This window comes from Triturus cristatus, chromosome 2_2 (assembly GCF_964204655.1).
Source record: "Triturus cristatus chromosome 2_2, aTriCri1.1, whole genome shotgun sequence".
Classification (NCBI taxonomy): domain Eukaryota; kingdom Metazoa; phylum Chordata; class Amphibia; order Caudata; family Salamandridae; genus Triturus; species Triturus cristatus.
The window spans coordinates 79,056,841-79,078,875 of record NC_140582.1 but is presented as its reverse complement, the minus strand read 5'-3'; the positions used below and the strand labels follow the sequence as shown (position 1 = coordinate 79,078,875).

At 50.3% G+C, this 22,035-nt stretch overlaps 1 protein-coding gene across 2 annotated transcripts in view; it reads right to left on the bottom strand.

The window, feature by feature from the left end:
* Positions 1 to 22,035, bottom strand: part of RBPMS (RNA binding protein, mRNA processing factor) — a 653,722-nt gene that overhangs the window by 386,678 nt on the left and 245,009 nt on the right. For both annotated transcript variants that reach the window (XM_085641072.1, XM_085641073.1), the window contains exon 2: positions 761 to 838. In XM_085641072.1, the coding sequence (XP_085497198.1) occupies positions 761 to 838 (78 nt within the window). The remainder of the gene's footprint in view (positions 1 to 760; positions 839 to 22,035) is intronic.

Genomic DNA, 22,035 nt, shown 5'->3' with positions numbered 1-22,035 from the left:
CGCCTAGAAGAACAGCGCTAAAGGGTAATGTATGATCCCAGTGTCCCAAAACAGTTTAAGAGAAGGAAAGAGAGACTGCTCCCTCCTGCTATGGTGCATGACATTTGAAACAGCACAAAATTCTTGAATGGTGAATTAAGACGCCATAGAACATATGACATTGTACATAAAGGAACAACAGCATTGTTTACAAACGTGAAGGTACCGTAGGTCAAGAAGTAACCAGTTTTCATGTCCTTACACCATATGGTCTGAATTAAAAATATGCAAAAACATTACAGTTCCCATTCAGTTTCTATCAGATGCATGTTTAAAAAAATATTAGCCTTACTGTGATTAATGGGGTGCCAACTTGTGGCATTTCCAGTGAGAAATACTGCAACGGATTGTACATATTAGAAACAAAAAAACTGCGAAATGAACGAAGACTAACGAAAAGGATATTGACAGGAACTCGAAATACAAGCCAGTGGGAAGGGCTGCAGTCTAACCGCCTCCAGCTTGTTTCAGCGGGAGCCAGCTCAGAAAGCTGGGTGCATGTACAGAAATGAAAACAGCGGAATATGAGTTCTAACATGACGTCAGCTGCTTTGATTTTTTTGGGATGCACTTTTGAAATTTGGCTTTGAAAAGACGACTTTTGACTGAGGTCCAGATATACGTGTGTGTCATTATTTAAGAATTAAGGATATGTAAGACGAGACAAGCGTTTCCATACCATTTACAGTTATAAGCGTGATTTCATCTTTAAGTACAGTACCTTAAATGGCCGGAATAAAAGGTAGAGCTCTCGGGGTTTGATGTCCAGCGGCAGGCCACTGACAAAGAGCGTCCTCACCTGGAAGGAAATGAGAGAGCCAGTCAATATGGGATAGCCAGTTTTGTGCATTTCCAACACTTACATTTTAAATCACATCCCCACACAGACACATCCGCACATCCCCATACACACACAACATAGATAAGTACACAAAAATCACCCACAGTTACAGGAGAGACTCGTCAGCCCCAGTAAATAGGGAGTTGGCAGTCCCAGAAGAATCCAGAAATCCCAAAACAGCCACCTACAACGCTCACCCACTAGATCTGGCCACCAAATAAACATTTCATACCCTGCATGTTGTGACCATGCTTACATTCATGCCAGTCCACCAAGAACTGGCACCTTGAAATCACATTATTCACTTTATGCCACCCTCCATCGCAAAACCGCAAAGTGGACTTGGGAGAAAAAAATGGCATCACGCAGTTGGTTTCATGGTGGGCCATTTTAAACCGAGTTTCAAGCATCCTTGTTGACAGTGACCAGACAACTGGCAAAACAGGATGATTGTCACCGGCCAAACTCAATACGAGACTACGCTATCCAACAGGGCTTCTAGATCTATCTGTTCCTGGACCAGGAGACCTTCTTTCAGTGCGCTTCAGATGAGTGGAGCAAGGGTCTGAGAGGCAGGATCCCTTCAAAGGCTTCAAGATTTGACACCGCTCACTCCTCTGGGCCACAGAAACCTCACCGCGCCATCTGTCAGTGGCAAGCGGAGCATCGGACTTCAGCTAGTGTTGCGTGGAACCTGCTGCCATGGGCTTGATTACTTGGAGCTCACAATCCCACACTTCTCAGTCTATTGAGAGCAACTCAGGACTGACTCTATATGGGAATATGGGAGAAGTAGTTGTATCAGAGATGAGGCTTCATAAGAAAGGAGATGAGAGCCTAGGCATTTATGGAGGACTATTTTACGACCAAACTTTTAATCTTAAAAATTTTAACAACTCAAACACTCATGAATCTGTCTACATTATTTACTCTTGAGTTACATTATTCTGTCCTGTGATTACTCATTAACGCATATTAACTAAAAATCGTTTGACATCAGGGACTTAGGGGGGGTCAGACATAGATCAGGTTCAGTTGGGGATAAGGGGTTGTTTTAAGGTGTCAAGGCATGTTCCACCTCTGTGTGCCACTTCCCACCCCACCATCGCTCCTTCAGCCTCCATGTCCGAGGGATGTCACCAGCATGATTGTTTCTATTAAGTGAATTAAGAAAGGGGGTAGTGGTGAAAGGGGTCTGGGGGAAGCTAGCCCATTCTCTCTCTCTTCATCTTTGTTAATTTTGATCAGGATCACATCCCGGGATCTGGCCTGGTCCATCTTCTGCCTTCCCCTCTTGCCTTCCCAGAAAAGAAACATGCTCTTATATTTGGCCCATTTCATTACATCCTCCTTCCAGGTGGAAAGCATTTGTCCTTTCACTGCCCTCCACCTAATAGTCCCCTGTCCTTTTGCCAGTACTAATGACAAGTCAATCAATGTACAAGAGACTGTCTTGCCCTTTGGGTGTGGGTACATTTCTAGTATACAGATCTTTGGTGCTGGTCCTTTATTTCTACTTATTGCTTTGTGAATGAAGAGAACAATCACTTCCTGATAGTATGGTATCATGGGACACCTCTAAACCTCATGGGAATGATCTGCCTCTTCCTCCCTACAACTAGAGAATTGAGCTTATTGGTCCTCCTGGGAGTGATGTGAGCCCTATAAATGTGGTAAAAGAGAGTTTCTTTAACACAAGCGTCTCTAGAAATTTTGGGGGCTTTTCTAAGTTTGTGGCCCCAATCCTCTTCATTAATAGATTTCTTTATGTCCACTGCCCATCTTTCCCTTAGTGTGTCTGGTGTGCATTTGTTTTGACTGATTATCACTCAGCAGAGGAACATCACCATCTTTTATCTGCTGTTAATTGTGCCTATCATTTTGAGTCCCTGACGTATTGACAATGCCTCATGCTTCTTCAAGGGTGGAAAACAATTATGGCTACTTGAGGCAGTGGCTGGCATTGAGTCTAGGATGATGCATATCGAAGGGAGGTTGGTGGTCATGCCCAAGGGAGGCAGAATAACAGAATTGGCTATTCAAGCATTGGAGAAGAGAATCAATGCACTGAAAGCCTTCCCGTCTTCCAGCGAGAGCTCGATGTCCCAGTTGCAATGTTCCAATCCTGCACTGCAGCTTGTATCTTCAACTTTGAAGACATGTTGGAGCCTCTTGATAATGCCAGTCCAGTAGTCAACATCTGGCTGATTGGCTGGCAAGTACCTGTTGGTGCACATCACGTCTGTGATTCTAGCAACGCTTTCAAGCATAATGAAATGGACTATCCAAGGGACCCAAAATCTGACATCTTGAAATGGGCGGTACATTTGCCAATGAGAAGTCACAAGATGGGGCAGATGTCCTGGCACTGTACTATTTACATTAGCTGAAGAAACACAAAATGGCGTGATTCTGAGGTGGGCAGCAAGGAAAGGGAAAGTGATGGATCTGGGCCAAGCACAACTCTTTTCCAGTGGTTAATCTGTTAAAAAATAAGTGCTGGGTCTCCCGTCGGGAGACAGCTTGCACCATCCCATTTCTCCTGTTAACGCTGCCTAGAACAGAACCAACTACTAACCATGAAAGTGGGGGGAGGATCTGGTGTAATGGCACAGCTGCCGACCTCGGACTAAGGGAACCAGGTTCGAGTCTCCGCGTCGGCTGAACATCCTGTGATTCTGGGCAAATCGCTTAATCTCCTCGTGCCTACCATAAATAAATGTGTCCTTAACTGGTGCTCATGAAAAGCACCAGTGTTGATTATTAAGTGACGGTGCTGAGCACCGAAAACCACTGGCTCAAATTATGCACTGCTCTTTTACCTGATGTCAGCCCTTCTACCATACCTAGAGGAAAGAAGTAAAAAAAACTCAGGCAATACTTCACCAATCAAGTATCCCTGGTGAAAAGCGCAACTGAGGTTGGGTCTAGTAAATAAAGTCTCAATGTTTGGCTAGGTGAAGATAGCTCCTACTTTCTATAGTGCGTCAGTGCAAAGGGCACGTCTGCTGTACGAATGAGTTATTAGAAATGATCTTTCTCTCTGCACTGTATCTCCTGCAGTTGATGGTCAGTGCAGAGTTGCAGGCATGACATAATAAATATAATTTTTTATAAACAAGCACGATCAATAATTTCATTTCTTTTCTGATCCACCTAAAAATAGAAGAAATTCATTCAGAAATATGAAAAATACCTCGAGTCTATAAAAATCACACTTCAGCTAATTCTCCAGCTAATTCATTTAATAGGAACTACACAATGAATTGTTTGGCCAAGGTTGCCAACACAGACCTGTAGTGGAACACAACCAGACCTGGCAAAGGCACCTTAAAGATTCAACGTAAAAGGATTACATGGGAAATGGCAAATGTGCCAGCATGAAAAGCTATCCAGCAACGACGAGTTGAGAAAATCAAGAGCCACCGGGTGGAAGACACAACGTCAGCAACAGGAGCAGGGGCACAACCTCACCCTCTTAAAGGACAGTCTGCAAAGCAGATTAGCTGGATCATACCAGTTAGCCCCTGCCAATGCACCCAGATACAGTCGCGGCACTGCCAGCTACAGATCTGCCAACTAAAATTTTTAAAAATCAACAGTGAGGAGGGGGCGGGGCATCGTGCGAAGAAGTGTCTATAAGGCACTTTTGCCCCAGCCCGCCCCAAACCCCCTCCTCCAAAGAAAAGGAAACAAGCATTGACATAGCAAATAGGTTTCGCCTTTTGGACCTTATGAGGGTGTAGCCATGCAGGACATTATCCTGAGTGCTGTGCCGCCAGGGATTAAAGAGCTATTCAATTATCTACACACTGTTTTTAACTTGTACTTTAGCTGGGGTGTCAATTGATTTTCTAATATTTTCCAATATCAGAGCCACGCCCCGGGGTTCAAAATGAGTTTGGATAACCCACTGTAAGTAATCACACTCCTGCAACAGGTTTATTATGTGACACTTTCGAAAAGCCCTGGCTATTTAGCCAAAAGAACATTTGGATTCTGGGTCTTGTAGTTTTGGTTTTCTTGTCCTAGGTATGTCCCCCCCCTTAAATACCAGCATGCTGAGTGTTTGCTAAAAATACTGGCTGGGCCTATAGGGCCCTCGTCACGGAGGCGGCCAGGGGCCTCAGCAGAGAGCAACAGGGGCGATTGTATGATGTGGGTGATAAGGCGGGCAAGTTGATTGCGTGGTTGGATAAGAAGGAGAGAGCGAGTCGTGTGGTCCCGCTGATTGAGAGGACGGATGGCGTGCGTGTCATTGAGCCGGAAGGCATTGTTTCTTGCTTCGCGGATTATTTCCGCGAGGTATATTCCCCGGTTTCTCCCTGCTCGGAGGAGGATTCCCATGCCCTGCTGCGTGACATCGCGCTCCCCTCCCTTTCTGTGGAGGACAGGGAGTTGCTGGATGCCGCCCCCACCTCGGACGAAATCGCCCTCGCCATCCGCTCGGTCGCTTCTGGCAAGGCCATGGGCCCGAACGGCATTCCTATCGAGTTATACAAGCTGCGACCGGATGTACTGGCACCCCACCTCCGCGCAATGTTCCTTGCGGCCCACTCGCGGGGCTCCCTCCCGCCGGACCAGCGTCTGGCTACCATCGTGGTCATCCACAAGGAGGGGAGACCTCGAGACCGGGTCACATCCTATCGGCCTATCTCGCTCTTGAATGCGGAGCCTAAAATCCTCGCCAAGGTGCTCGCCAACCGGCTGGTCGGCGTGGTGGGCGACCTGGTCCACCAAGACCAGTCCGGCTTTATTCCCCATCGCAATACGGCTCTTAATCTGCGACGCCTGCACGGCGTGTTAGCGCGTGCTCCGTTCGTGCGGGAGCCGGCCATCTTGGCGTCTTTGGATGCCACTATGGCGTTCGACACACTCGAGTGGCCGTACATCTGGGCGATGCTGGCGAAATTTGGCTTTGGGCCGGGTTTCATCAGCTGGGTCAAATTGTTGTACTCGGACCCACTTGCGCAGGTGGTGGTGAATGGTCGAGTCTCGGCCCCATTCGTGCTGGGACGGGGCACGCGACAGGGCTGCCCCCTGTCGCCGCTCCTGTTCGCACTGGCCTTGGAACCCCTGGCGGAGTGGCTGCGGTGGCACCCTTCTATCCGAGGTCTCCGTTGGACCCCCGAGTATGAGGACCGCGTGTCTCTCTATGCAGACGACATCCTTTTGTACTTAGCCTCCCCGCGCAAATCACTAATTGTCCTGGTCGATGTTCTGCACTCTTTTGGCCGCAATTCAGGCCTTGTCATCAACTGGGCCAAATCCTGTGTTTATGTGCTTTCCGGGGAGGCTCCTGTCCTCCCGCGGGGCTGTCCGATCCAGATTGCCTCGGAGGGATTTCGATACTTGGGTGTCTACATTACGCTGGACCCGGTGGCCCGCTACGAGCGAAATTTGCTTCCCCCCCTCCAGCGCTTGAAGGAGGATGTCGCGCGCTGGAGGCGCTTGCCACTTTCGCCGCTCGGCCGGGCGGCGTTGTTCAAGATGATGTCACTGCCGCGCTTCCTGTACGCTCTCCAGAACACTATGGACTTGGTCCCAGCGCGCTACTTCCGTGAAGTGGAAGGTTTACAGCGCCGCCTGTTCTGGGACGGGAGGCCGCGTATAGCCTTGGCAAAGTTGACGCTCCCGTGGTACGACGGAGGGATTGCCCTCCCGGATATTAAACGGTATTACTGGGCCTCCCAGTTAGCTGCAATTAATCATGGCCTCTATGGGCCCGCCCTAAACCCGGCATTTGAAATGGACAAGATGCTCCTGCCCGGTGGCGACTACAATCGCGCGCTCTACGCTAGTGTGCCTGATTCCCGCTTGACGGGACCCACGCGTGTCATGGTGCGAGTATGGCACGCGGCTAATGCAGCTATGGGCTGGAAGGACCGTTTGACCCGGGCGTCACCGCTGTATGCGTCTGAGAGGTTGGGCTCTCTGTGGACCTCGAAGGGCTTTGCGCAGTGGGACACGATAGGCATCAGTACAGTGGGGGATCTCTGGACGAGGGGAGGATTTAAAACATTCGAGACGTTGCAGGCGGAGTTTCAGCTGCGGGGCAGTGAATACTTTCGGTACCTGCAGGTCCGTCACGCACTGGGCTCCGTCTTCCCAGACGTGGCCTCCATCCCGGAGTCCTCCCCCCTGGAGGATCGAGTGCTAGATGGCCATGTTCCGGACAGCACGATCTCTCTCATTTACAAGAAATTGATAAATGATCGCTCGGGCTTACTGACTGGCCTCCGCGAGGCCTGGGTTGCCGATGGGCTGGAGTTGGACGACGAGGACTGGATTTCCGCGGTGGCCTCTCCGAAGGAGGTGGCCATCCCGGCTCGCCTTCGTTTAGTCCAGCTTAAGATACTCCACCGGGTGTACATGACGGGGCCAAGGCTTCTGCGTATGGGCTATGCCGAGGACGGATTGTGTAAGCGTGGGTGTGGTGCTTCAGCGACCTTTTTGCACATTTTGTGGGAATGCCCGAGGGTGGAGCGATTCTGGCGTGGTGTGCATGAGGTCCGGCGAGCGGTTACGCAGGTCGCGCTGTTGCCTGAAGCGAGGAGATGTTTGCTGAATGTGTGGGAACCGACCGATTACTCGGTTCCGCAGACGCGATGGGTGACTCTGGGCTATATGGTGGCTAAACGGGACGTTGCACAGCTGTGGGGATCCCAGAGGTCCCCGGCGGTGTCGGCCTGGAAAGAACACATGGATTGGTGCATGTTCCGAGAAAAGGTGGTGTATGTGGCGCGGGGTAAGCCTGGGGCATGGGTGAAGATATGGGGCCCCTGGAACGCCTACCGTGGGGATATCTGCAAGCCGCCGTTGTTGCCTCCCGCTTCACCAGCTCCATCCCCCTAGTTTACTCCCTCCCTCAGTTCCGAGCACAGTGTTCTCCCAGTCCCGGACCTGTTTCCCTTCCCCTCTCGGGGGTTTTCAGTGGATGGTTTGGGGTCCCCCATTTGAGGAGCACGTGCTGCCACTTTCGATCGTGGGTTGCCTTGCGGGTGTGTGTTTATTTATGTTGTTGTGTTGTATAAAATGAAACCGTATTGTGGGCTCAGAGCCATATGGCCCGCGTTGTTGATACCTCCTGCCTTAGTGTCTATGCAAAGCCAAGCGCCTCATTGTATGTATATCATTTGTTATCGTCACTTTAGCGGCCGGCCGGAAGGTTGTAGGCCCATACCTGTATATATTTGAGATTGCAATAAACGGTTCAAAAAAAAAAAAAAAATACTGGCTGGGCTGGGGCATGTGACAGCCTGGCAGCTACGATGCATAGGAGGAGTTACGAGAGAGCACCCCTTGTTTCCGCAAGCGCTACAAATCCACCAATCTGTGGCAGCAAGCGCTATGAATAACAAATAGGAGCAGATTTTGAAAGCTTGTACCAGCACAATGCTTGACCAATGTGGAAGCTTCCGTAATACTCCTTATACTCCATGAAGTACAAGGGATCCAGCAGCAGAGAGGTATGGGCATTGCCCCCTTTAAATGACTGTAGCTCTGCTGAGGAGTCCTGATTTTATACAGTGCAGCCGGCTGTCTGAAAAGCGATTGCTTGAGCCTCATTATTGTCTTACTGGTCGCTCATAGAGGTGAGTAGGGGTTCAACAGTGAGGCATGGAGCTGGAGGAGCCTAGCGCGCAACCAAGATGGCCGCGTAGGTGCGAGGCTCCCGAGGACCTCCGCGACCTCCTGAATTAATCCTGGCGATATCCTGTCCTTGTTGAGGGGACTGTGTCGGGGAACCCGAGCTGAGGCGCCACCCGTTTTTCGGGCTCGAATTGGACCCCGGACACCGGTGGGAGCACCGATCGAAGGTTGCGGCCTTCTCCTCGCCGGCCCCCCGGATTGGAGTAGTGGGGCGATCCGGGGACGAAGTGAACAACAGCGGCGGGCAAGGCTGGGCGACTCGCGTACCCCGCACTTTCACTTTCGCTTTTGCGCCCTCCTTGCCCTCAAGCGAGGTAGGGTTGCGGAGCGGGGTGCGGTGGTGTGGTCTTGTCTAAGTGCCCGGCTGACCCGCCGGCTGTGGGTTGACCTGCGGCTCTGTGGTCGCCCCCGCCTCCCCCCGGAGCCCGTGAATTGGTATAGCGGCCCGTTCGAGGAGATTGGCACGACGGTGGGAGGGCGAGCATGTCCACCAAACAAGATGGCGACCGGGCGAAGGTGAAGACGACCCGCCGTGGCACGGCGCACCAAGCTAACAGTATGGACCGCTACACTCTCCAGAAGGGTTCCCCGGAGACATCGCGCACATCCCCGGCGGGCCCGACGGAGGCATCTGCTCAGCCTGTGGATCTGACCCTCCGGGACGTCATGGGCGCCATCGCAGAGATGAAGGCCTCGGTGGACCAGCGTTTCGACACCCTAGCGCAAAAAATAGACTCGGTCCTGGTGGATGTGAGCCTTGTGAGGGCAGACTTGTCCAAAACGAACGACCGGGTTGATTCCCTGGCCCACACCGCAACGAGCCTCACGACGGATGTGGTGGCCCTCCAAAAGGAGGTGCGCCGGCTTGGCCAGGCGAACGCCCTGATGGACCGGCGACTGGAGGATTCCGAGGGTCGGGCCCGGAGGAATAATGTCCGTATTGTGGGGGTGCCGGAGGGACGAGAGGCGGAGGCGGCGGATCTTTTTGTGGAAGAATTGATCCTTACCCATCTCCAGCCCCGGGGGCTGAGTAAGCTTTTTGCGGTGGAGCGTGCTCACCGGGTCCCTGGGGGCAGACCTAAGGCCGGTGCCCCGCCGCGGCCTCTCATTGCCCGGATTTTTAACTTTCGGGACAGAGATGCTATCCCCCAGACCTCCAGGCAACAGGGACCGGTCAAGCTTGACAACATGGATGTGCATTTCTACCCAGACTTTACTCCGGCGGTTCAGAAGCAGAGACAGAGCTTTCTTGGTGTTAAACGTCGCCTACGGGACCTGAACCTTAAGTACTCAATGCTTTTTCCAGCTAAGCTGAGGGTGGAGGTGGATGGTCGCACGCACTTCTTTGACCGGCCAGAGGCGGCTGGGGACTGGTTGGACACTCTGCCTGGAGATCGGGGCCGGGGGGGCGGGGGGGGCGCGGCTGGCGAGGAGGGCCCGCCGGATCAGAATTGAGGGGTGACTGAATAGGCCTTGCTCTGGACGATGTTCCTTCCCCATTTATTGATTGCATATGTTCCCCTCCTATGGAGGTCGTGCGGGGTCTGTTGGGGGCTTCCCTCCTCCTCTGGGGGACTAGTTAGTTTTTAGCTATGGGGCGACAGGCACACTGCACTTTGGGGGGGCTGTCTGGGCTCATGCAGGGGTGCAGGGAGGGGGGAGTTCTGTTGGGATGGGGGGGTGGGGGGGGTGTGTTGTTTGTTTGCACCGCAAGGCAAACCCGCTACTATATTGTTGTTTTTAAGATGCTCTGTGGGGGACGACCGATTGTTTCGACGTATGATGGGGGGTAGGGATTTGACTGTGTTGTCATGGAATGTTAACGGCCTGGGGGATAGGATTAAGCGTGGTGTGGTCCTGCAGTACTTGAAACGTATTTCACCAGATGTTGTCTTCCTGCAGGAGACACACCTTATAGGTAACTCCTTTCAGGCAATGAATCGGCGGGGCTATCGTTTGGCGGCCCATTCTGGCTTCACTTCGGGCTCGCGGGGGGTGGGTATTATGATCAAGAACTCGCTCCCGTTGGAGATCGATGAGGTGCGCCATGATGAGAGGGGACGCTACACTGTCCTGGTGGGAAGAATGGAGGGTAGAGTGTTTATTTTGATATCAGTGTACGTCCCGCCTGGGTTACAAGCCACCACATTTGCGGACCTGGGGCACCTCCTCCTGGACCTTCCGAGTGGCCTGCTGGTGGTTGGAGGGGACTTTAATGCGGTAGCTTCTGGGTCTATGGATCGCCATCCCCCCAGGGACCTCCCCCGGGCACAGGCGTGGCTGCCCGGCCTTTTAGACACGTTGGGCCTGGTGGATTGCTGGCGACTAAAGCATCCCGCACAGCGGCAATACACCTTCCACTCGGGTGCCCATGGTAGCCTCTCGCGGCTTGATTACATCCTTGTCCCGGCGGCCCATGCAGGGAGGGTGGGGGAGGTGCGCCATCTGGCGCGGGGTATCTCAGACCACTCCCCATTGCTGTTACATTTCGATGTCTTCCCGAGGGGGGATGGCAGGGTGGCTCCAATCAATGCATGGTATTTGCGCGACCCCACCATTCGTGCCGATTTGATCAAATCCTTACAGCGTTATTTCGACGAGAATGTGGGGTCGGTCCCTTCGGCCATCTCCCTGTGGGAGGATTTTAAGGTAGTTCTTAGAGGGGAGGCCCTCTCCTTTATCTCCCATGCCCGGCGGCGCGAGCGGGAGGAGGTGACCCGGGTAGAGGCCGAGATTGCAGAACTGGAGGGTGACCTGGGGAGCGGGGTAACAGATGCCAAGCTGCATGTTCTACACCTAAAGCAGGCGGCCTATCGGGCCCTCGTCACGGAGGCGGCCAGGGGCCTCAGTCGAGAGCAGCAGGGGCGATTGTATGATGTGGGTGATAAGGCTGGCAAATTGATTGCGTGGTTGGACAAGAGGGAGAGAGCGAGTCGCGTGGTTCCTTTGATTGAGAGTGCGGATGGTGCGTGTGTCACCGAGCCGGAAGCCATTGTCTCCTGCTTTGCGGATTATTTCCGCGAAGTCTACTCCCCGGTTTCCCCCTGCTCGGAGGAAGATTCCCATGCCCTGCTCCGGGACATCGCACTGCCCTCCCTTACGGTGGAGGACAGGGATTCGCTGGACGCTCCTCCCACCTCGGACGAAATTGCCTTGGCTATTCGCTCGGTTGCATCCGGCAAGGCCATGGGCCCCAATGGTATCCCCATCGAACTATACAAGCTACGCCCGGATGTGTTGGCGCCCCACCTGCGTGCGATGTTCCTGGCGGCACACTCGCAGGGTTCCCTCCCGCCGGACCAGCGTCTGGCTACAATCGTGGTGATCCACAAGGAGGGGAAGCCCCGTGAACGGGTCGCATCCTATAGGCCGATCTCGCTCTTGAACGCGGAGCCCAAAATCCTCGCCAAGGTGTTGGCCAACCGGTTGGTTGGCGTGGTGGGCGACTTGGTCCACCAAGACCAATCTGGTTTTATACCACACCGCAACACGGCGCTCAATCTACGGCGCTTGCACGGTGTGCTCGCGCGTGTCCCATTTGTGCGGGAGCCGGCCATCTTGGCGTCCTTGGACGCCACCATGGCGTTTGACACGCTTGAGTGGTCATACATCTGGGCGATGCTGGCGAAATTTGGATTTGGACCGGGCTTTATTAGCTGGGTCAAATTGTTGTACTCGGGCCCCTTGGCGCAGGTGGTGGTGAATGGGCGAGTCTCGGCCCCGTTCGCGCTGGGGCGGGGCACGCGACAGGGTTGCCCCTTGTCACCTCTCCTGTTTGCACTGGCCCTGGAGCCCCTGGCGGAGTGGCTGCGGTGGCACCCTTCCATCCGTGGTCTCCGCTGGACCCCCGAGCATGAGGACCGTGTGTCCCTCTATGCTGATGATATCCTCCTCTATCTCGCCTCCCCGCGTAAATCACTGATCGTCCTGGTTGATGTTTTGCGCTCATTCGGTCGCAACTCAGGCCTTGTCATCAACTGGGCGAAATCCTGTGTATATGTGCTTTCCGGGGAGGCTCCGGTCCTACCACGGGACTGTCCGATCCAGATTGCCTCCCAGGGGTTTCGGTACCTGGGGATATATATCACTCTTGACCCGGAGGCCCGTTATGAGCGGAATTTGCTGCCCCCCCTCCAGCGCTTGAAGGAGGACGTGGTGCGCTGGCGGCGTCTGCCGCTTTCGCCGCTCGGCCGAGCGGCCTTGTTTAAAATGATGTCCCTGCCGCGCTTCCTCTACGCCCTCCAGAATACTATGGACTTGGTTCCGGCACGCTACTTCCGTGAGGTGGAGGGCCTCCAGCGGCGCCTGTTCTGGGACGGGAGGCCGCGCATTGCTCTGGCTAAATTGACGCTCCCGTGGTACGATGGGGGGGTCGCCCTCCCGGACATTAAACGGTATTACTGGGCCACCCAACTGGCTGCAATTAATCATGGCCTTTACGGGCCCGCCTTGAACCCGGCGTTTGAGATGGACAAGATGCTCCTGCCCGGTGGCGACTACAATCGAGCGCTTTACTCTGCCGCGCCCAGCCCCCGTCTGACGGGACCGACGCGCGTCATGGTGCGTGTCTGGCACGCGGCTAATGCAGCTATGGGGTGGAAGGACCGTTTGACCCGGGCGTCACCGCTATATGCGTCAGAGAGGTTGGGCTCCCTGTGGACATCGAAGGGCTTTGAGAAGTGGGACACGATCGGAATCAGCACTGTGGGAGATCTCTGGACGAGGGGGGGATTCAAGACTTTTGCGACGCTGCAGACGGAGTTTCAGCTGCAGGGCAGTGAGTACTTTCGGTACCTACAAGTCCGCCATGCGCTGGGCTCCGTCTTCCCGGATGTCGCGTCCATTCCGGAGTCTTCCCCCCTGGAGGACAGAGTGCTGGATGGCCATGTCCCAGACAGCACGATCTCCCTCATATATAAAAAACTGATCAACGACAGATCGTGCCTGCTGACTAGTCTCCGCGAGGCCTGGGTTGCCGACGGGCTAGAGCTGGACGACGAGGATTGGATTTCCGCGGTGGCCTCTCCAAAAGAGGTGGCCATCCCGGCTCGCCTTCGTTTTGTCCAGCTTAAGATCCTTCACCGGGTTTACGTGACGGGGCCAAGGCTTCTACGTATGGGCTTTGCTGGTGACGGAATGTGTAAGCGTGGCTGTGGCGCGTTGGCAACTTTCATGCATATACTGTGGGAGTGCCCAAAGGTGGAGCGATTCTGGCGTGGTGTGCATGAGGTCCTGCGTGTGGTTACGCGTGTCGCGCTGTTGCCTGAAGCGAGGAGATGCTTGCTGAATGTGTGGGAACCAAATGACTATTCGGTCCCGCAGACGCGGTGGGTGACTCTGGGATACATGATAGCTAAGCGTGACATTGCTCAATTGTGGGGATCCCAGAGGCCCCCTGCGGTGTTGGCCTGGAAAGAACATATGGATTGGTGTATGTTTCGTGAAAAGGTGGTGTATGTGGCGAGGGGTAAGCCTGGGGCGTGGGTGAAAATCTGGGGCCCCTGGAACGCCTACCGCGGGGGTATTTGTGAGCCGCCACAGCTACCGGCTGCCTCGCCTGCTCCGTCTCCCTAGATGGCTCCCCTCCCTTGGCCTTGGGCACGCGGTCCCCCAGTCCCTGATCTATTCCCATTCCCCTCTCCAGAGTTCTGCTGCTGGTTGGGATCCCCCACTTATGGAGCACGTGCTGTCACTTTGGATCGCGGGTTGCCTTGCGGGTGTGGTTTTTTGTGTTGTTTTGTTTTGATAAAAGGGAACCGTACTGTGGGCATGGAGCTATGCGGCCTGCAACATTGATTTCTCCTGTTTTGCTAAGCTGCACTGCCAAGAGACTCTTACTGTATGTATGCAATATGCTTTTGTCACTCTAGCGGCCGGCCGAGTGGTTGTAGGCCCATACCTGTAACTTTTTCAAACTGCAATAAACGGTTTCAAAAAAAAAAAAAAAAAAAAAAAAAAAAACAGTGAGGCATGGAAATGTCTGCAGCAGGGTCCTAGACACAGCACTGTTGCCAGACTCAGATGAGACTTGCTGGCATCTACACATTAAAAATACTGCAGCTCTAATGAATAGTGCCGGCCTTGTTCAGCGAGAAGTGTTGGTCCTGCGGCACCAAAAGTTTTTCCCTTATCCTCTGTGCTTTAAAAAGATGCATAGACGTGCAGGTACTCACTATTCCAGAGCACCTGCTGCTGGTACTTTCCAGTTCATTAGAGGTACAGCATCCCTGCTGAGAGGTGCCTGTGCCTACTGTAGCAAATAAAACGTGCCAGTGCTCAGTATCTGCCCATGTTAATCACATGCACTGTTAATAGATTCCATTACAAGGACTGGTCAGCATAGTCAGGTACTGGTCAATATATATCCAATATCCCAGCCATCAATAAATTAATCATTTTCAAAATAAAAGTGCTTTGCAATTTAAAGAACGGCTAAAATATATGTGACCTGAACCTCGCCTACCACACGCAAGATGGACAAAGGTGAAGGCACAAATGAGCACTCTTTTGAGTTTGTGTTGTTCTTCCGCGATCCCCACGGGTGTGCCTCTACGTTGTGTTCTGTCAAGCGCTAGCATGTAATTCACTTTTTTGATGTTTTGCTCCAGCCCGTAAAAAGTTAATTTGGTCAGCGACACAGCAAGCATGCAGCACTTGTGTGAAGGTGCTCTTAACGAAATAACCATGCAGGGATGATGGGAGGGCGGGGCACTGAACAAGCGCCCTCTGAAAACCGCATCTAACATTTGTCCTAGGTCTTTGAATGCTATGCAAATTTGACGAGATAAGAACAAAACTTACAGGCCTGTATACAAAAACGGAGCAAAGCTCGGAGAGAGAATGCTCTGCAAATGAAAAGGGAAGCTTTGCTTTACTTTGCACGTCTAAGAAGCGGCTGGGTTTTCTATTAATGCTTAGATGAATAATTATGGTAACTTCATTGATTATTATCGCAGTGAAACTCGTCGGAGGCACTGGCAAAATGAATCGCAAGCACATGCTGACATACACACAAAAAAAGTCAACGGCAAATACGAGCAAGAAACAAAGGAAAAAATTGTCCCACAAACCAAACACATAAACACAGAAGAATAAAGATACCACTAATTGGAGGGTGTTCCGTGGGAGTAAGCAAAACACAAAAGGAGGGACAAAGAGGAAGGATTAACCACTAACAAGCAACCATTTTTGAAGGACAATCGAAGGGATGAATAAAAAGGCAATGGGCGGGCTGTAAGCCCACAGAGTGGGTACAGCATATCTCGAAGAAACAGTGCATGCGCTGCCTAGGCTTGACCTAAAAATGTTTGCTGAGGTTGGGGCCAATGTCCTGGGGTGTTTTCACACTCCTTAATGGACATCGGCAGGTAAACATCTACGAAATTGAGCCGGAAATCTGATGTTTACAGTGGTTTTCAACTTGTTTTCCATGCCACTGAGTGATATTGGCACCTCACCGGGTGACTGTGTGAAGTGAGCTGATATCATGTGTCACACGGTGGCACCATGTGAATTGGCAGGTTTGTAGTTACATAGGCACCACCACAAGCAACGATCACCGGTAGACATTGCTAACAAAGTTGCAGACCAAGAGGCAGATACAAGGTCCACAAATGCCTGACTTCATAATTTTGTTCTAAGGTATGAACTATTGGCTGATGCCATTCAAGAAAATCATATAATGCCGCACAAAAGAAAAAGTGAGCTAGCTGAAGATTGTTTGAATCATGCAACATGATCGAATGGAAAAAGATCATGGATCGCAAATTCAAAAGGGTACAAAAACAAGAGGCTGTGAAAGCTGGCACCGAAGAACAAAGTAAGCACAACTATAAGTTAGATGAGCGCAAGTAAACAGTTAGGATCAACTTGCTATGTCTCATGTACCGAGAGATGGGCCTCTTTCATACAGTATCAGACTAACATAAAGGGCAAACAGGGGGTGGTCTAACAGATGGTTTTTGGTCTGTTTGTGAGTCTGTTTTGTGGTCCAATGGGCCTGTTTTTACTGTTGATTTCCCAAAATCACCAGAAACATTGCCTGCAGCAAGCGCAAATGCATACAGTCTCCCCCACCTTGCAAAACACCAATACAGCGTGTCTTTACAAGCTCAAAACTCTCCTGATGGGCAATTGTGGGCCACTTTCTGTTAGTTATTTGGTTCACTAATGGGAACTACTTTTATTTCCTATTCCAGCCCTACCCTGGTGTCATATGCACAGCATTCAACACAGTTATTTGTGCATGTTCAACAGTATGAACGCATAAACTTTACCAACCAAAGTCATGTTCAGTGGATGGGTGTTGCGCAACAGTGTTATGTGATGTAGTGGAAGGGGGGGTCTGTCCGGACCTTAAAGGAATATACACACACACAGGACTCCCCAGTCAAAGAATGTGACATGCAAGAAGGAAGGGGCTAGGTGTATCCTCAAAATATGCTGCTACAGGACCCTATGCAAAAATTGTTATATTTTATGGCACAGCTCTGAATATAGTACATGTTAGAAGTGGGCAAGGTAAGAAAAACATAAGGAGAACTGAACCAGAGTCATGGTACATGCCTGATTTGGCTCTAGCAGTCAGATTATAAATAATAGAGCAAACGTAATGAAAAAATATGATAAACACTCTTTCAGACTAAAAATAGGTTATTGCTTGAACACTTTTTTTTAATTTTAGTACACTGGGCTATGTCACTGCATGGTCACCTGTTAAAAGTAATATATTTGAAGCATGAAGGTTTCCCCCATCTACAATACCCAGATAACACTGGTATGAGTAAACGAAAAGATGTCAACTTGTCAGTGCACTGTATATGTGGCAAATATTGTTTTATCTGGGGCAACATTATTGCCTATGAAACCATATCCGGAAGTGGGGGTTTTATTTAGTGCACACCCTAAACTGAATTTCTTCAAGGTAGTCTCAGATTAGACGCTTAATTAAAATGAGGCACAGACAGGTAAAATTAACTTGCCTTAGATCACACAATTTGGCCAAGTGGGAAGCCTGGTCTATGAACCCCAAACTTCATGGAAGCAGATTCTGCAGTTCAGACACAGAAAGACTATGCCCTTTTATCATCCAAGCCGAATGTTTTGTGTTAATGTATATTATTACCTAAATCAGTACACTTTGTTCAGAAAACACACCTATTGCATGCAATTTCAACGTGTCACGATATACAAATAAAATGTCTTAATGTTTTCTTAAAAAGAGAGTTAAGTGTTAGGGAAGGAAGGAGGTTATTTTGCTGTTAGTATCACTGCCTTCCCCTGACTTGACAAACGGTAAAGAGAGAGATGGTCAGCACCTCAGTGAGGGTAACAGCATTAATTACATTAATAAAACAAAGTTAACTCTGACTTTCCACAGTTCTTTAGTGAGACGTGAAATGCAGGCTAGTTTGACTGCAGATACACACAGCAGATAATTTAGTTTAGTTTTAATTTTCGTGCACTCAACTCTTATGCATCTAGTGGTGTTAGGACCACATGTATGAAAGGATTTACCGGTCGCAAACGGACAATCGGGCCATTTGCGACCGCTAAATAGCCTTTTGACATGTACTAACCCTATTTTGTGAGTCGGTAACCTAATGCTGAATCACAAAATAGAGTTTGCGAGTCGGTATTAGGAAGGGGCGTGTTAAGGACGTTTCTTCCTAATAGCGAGTCACAGGAGGATGTATGAATGTTTTGCAGCTGGAAAGCGGTTGCAAAACATTTGCAGTTTACCACCAACTTCAAGTTGGTGGTAACCCATTCGCAAATGGGAAGGGGTATTTTGCAAATGTGGGCATAAACATTTCATAAGAGCAGGTAGCAGTCCCATGGACCACTGCCTACTCTTAAAATATGAAAGGAAAACTTTTCATTATTGTTTTTGAAATGTATCCCATTTTCCTTTAAGGAAAACGGGCTGCATTACAAAAAATAAATAGCTTTATTGACAAAGCAATCACAGACATGGTGGTCTGCTGACCGCCGCAGGCCACCATCGCTGTGATTTTGGCCAGTCCAAATGGGTCGCAAATTGTGACCTGCCTCATAAATATTGCAGAGGCAGGTCCATTTGCAACCCACTGGGAATCGCAAACAGTGTCAAACACACTGTTGTGCATCGCATTTTGCGACTTTCTAGTTGAGAGTCACAAAAGTCGCAATTAGGTACTCGAAAAATATAGCAATCGTACATATGGCCCTTAGTCTTTTAAGAGTGAAATGGGGAGGGAAAAGGGCAGTTCCTCGGTTGCTTGGCTTGGTTCCATTTTTGCTCAGCAGTCCTCAAGGAACAAGAGCCAAACCACAGCCAGTCATTCAATCCAAGCCAGGGTCAGGCTTTGATTTGCTTGGCACCTACCTCTAGTACATGTCCCTCGTGATGCAATACATGTAATGTTTTACATTTTCTCATCCTCTCTCCTCTCAAACGCACAACAGACCAGCCACTGAGGAAAGAGAATCAGCCTAACAGAGACATTGATAGGAATGCTGCATGTCACTGGACATATCATCCCACTTTGCAATCCATACACTAATGTTTGGGTAGTCTGAAGATTTCCCTTAAATCTTTGGCACAACAACCACGATGAGCAATACAGATTATGTACTTGCATTTTAGGACTGTCATATGGCCATGGGAAAATATCCCAGATGTGTAGGTGCATCGTCTTCCTGGGAGCATTTTCCAACCATCCAGTCGCGGCTGGTGCCGGGGCAAAGTGGTGGGCAGGGGAAGCGGGGGGGACAAAACAAAAACAAATTACAAAACAAAATGGACCTGAATCCTGCTGCACCTCTGCTTTTCTGGCTGCACTGCAGGCACAGGCTCCCAGATTGCCCTGCGGTCAAACTTGACGCTGCTCTCACAGCATGACAGCAGCGTCAGGATTGGCCTGAGCGCCATCAATTTGAGACTGGGAGCTTGTGCCTGCTCTCTCCAACCCGGCAACGGCGCTCGGGTTGAAGAGTTCCTCAGTGGGCATGACTGAGAACAGTGCACCTATCACTCGCCCTGTGCTTGTCATTTCCCTGGCCCCACCCCTTGACTCCATGGCACGGAGAAAAACAAAACAATACATTTGCTTTATTATCATTTTATTTTTCAAGTTTTGCAGCTGCCGCTGGCAGGGGGGGCGAAGCTCCTCCACCGCCGCTGCAATGATCCTCTACCCTAGGACGCAACCTATGGTTTAATTGAGCTCAGCATTCACCACAGCCGGTAAATGTACCAAGAGGGCGATACGTACAGATGATCAAGGTTTGTATTCAGTGTTAAAGGTAGGACATTTTATAGTTCAGAGGCGTGGATGGAAAAGACCCTACCGTCTGGGCACTTTTAAACTTTAAGGTAGAAAGCAAGCAGAGAGGCGCGGATGTATGACATTACAACGCGTGTTATTACAACGCGTGCAGTTACATGGCATGCGTTACAACGCATGCGATGTTACAACGCTATGCCATTGCAACGCAAGTCTTTACATCGACTTGCGCTAGATGGCGTGCTAACATTAGAAAAGTGTAATTTACTATTCCAACTCCAGTCCACTTAACAGTAGGGAAGGTGTTGGGATAGTAAACTACACTATTTGTAATGTTAGCACGCCATCTAGCGCAAGTCGATGTAAAGACTTGCGTTGTAATGGCATAGCGTTGTAACATCGCATGCGTTGTAACGCATGCGATGCAAAAGCTGCGCGTGGTAAAAACCACGTTGTAATGGCTGTTCCCCGAGAGGCGCTGATATTAGCACTCTCCAGGACTGGTAAAACGCTTGTTTTTAAAAATCAAGAGGCCTGTCACTACACATAGAGCTTTATTTGGATTGTTTCACACAAGTAGCCTGTAAAGTGAACTCACTGCAAAGATATGTTATGTCAGATCAGAGAAAGAGCATCGCTTGGAGACCTACAGTGTGTACGTTTTGTGGGTTTGAACACCTTATTGACTTCTACCCTGGTATGTGCCAATGGAACAATCCAGTCTGTAAAACACCAATGTCATCACAACTGGACTTTCTTGTAGAGAGGTATAAGATGGAAGATGTCCTAACGGGTCAGAGTATAAAACCAGTGATAGCTACCATCGAGGTCTTTGGTGCCACTGTAGTACTGGAATCCGTGAAGATTCATTTTTGAGTAAGATATGGGTCCTCATTTATAGATTTCCAGAGCAGGATCCCAGCCACAAACCAGCAGGACTCACACCTGAACAAAAGACTTCATTTAGAGGTGAGGGAACCATTAGGTTTCCAATGGAAGGGTCTCCAATGACCCCACGTTTGGAGACCTTTACCTAGCAGCCCATCTGCCGCAGGGCTGGAGGCTCAATATACCTACAGCGGACCTTCTAATCCATATTTTTTTGCCATGGACCAAATTGGAAGGCATGGCAGACCTGGGCAGGAAAAATTATGAATGGCCCCCACAAACACGGAGAAACCCTAATAGCGACTTGGGGCTTGTTTCTGAAATACAAAAAAAAAATGCTGACTGGCTTCCATGATGCTGCAGCGGCTGGCCGACACTCTTGTTTAGGAAAAAGTGTTCTTTTCACACCCGCTGAAGCATTTTCCCCCAAAATGATCGCTGCTAAGGCGAAAGGTTCTTTAGATTGGCCATGCGCTCCTCCGGGGGCTGGCAGAGGCCAGACCCTCAGCTGCACCGGTGGGCTGGATGGCTGCCCACCCAACTCACAATGGTAATCGGTGCAGATGACGACTTAAGGGCTTTTGGTGTCAATATCCAGCAGCTCACTCACACTATGCATAATGATACCAGGGTCACACTATGCATAATGATACCAGGGTGTGCGAACAGGCAAAATCAGAGAGGTCTGGATCCGGGAAGCACAGGCTTGAGGGACTAATCAGGGAAGACCCTGAGGCCAATGGGGACGTGTCTAGTGGCGGCTGCTGCAAACAAGACCAGGAAAGGCAGTGATAGGCTATGCATACTGGGTCAAATTATGCTGCAAATGCAAAGGATGCTTAGTGTTATTGGACACAGAAAACATGAGTTGGGTAGCCATCATGAGCACAGAGGAGAGCACTTTGCTGGACTTGGCAGTATGCACCACTCCCATATATTAATCCAGATTCACTTATTTAATTAATTATTTATTTAACATTTTTTTATACTGCACGAGCACACAGAGGAATTGGGGTGTGTTGCATATGACTTGTACTCAAAGCATTTCATAATGTAAAAAACAGTAATATGAAGGACAGAGAACATGTGATTGTTTGATATGAAGCTTAATACTCTTCACACCATTATAGCAGTATTAAGGATAAAAATCAGCAGTCTGCAGTATTGAAAGCGAACACGCAAAGTAGTGTGTGCTAAAAAACAAGTCCAGGTCTAGATAGCGGTCCATGAGATGTACTGGAGGCATAAGGATGTCTTCTCATTGACAGGCACACCCCCTGGACAGCAACAAGTATAGCACAAACCAACCTCTGCTGGGTGTCTAGACATTTCCAACACTCTGACAAC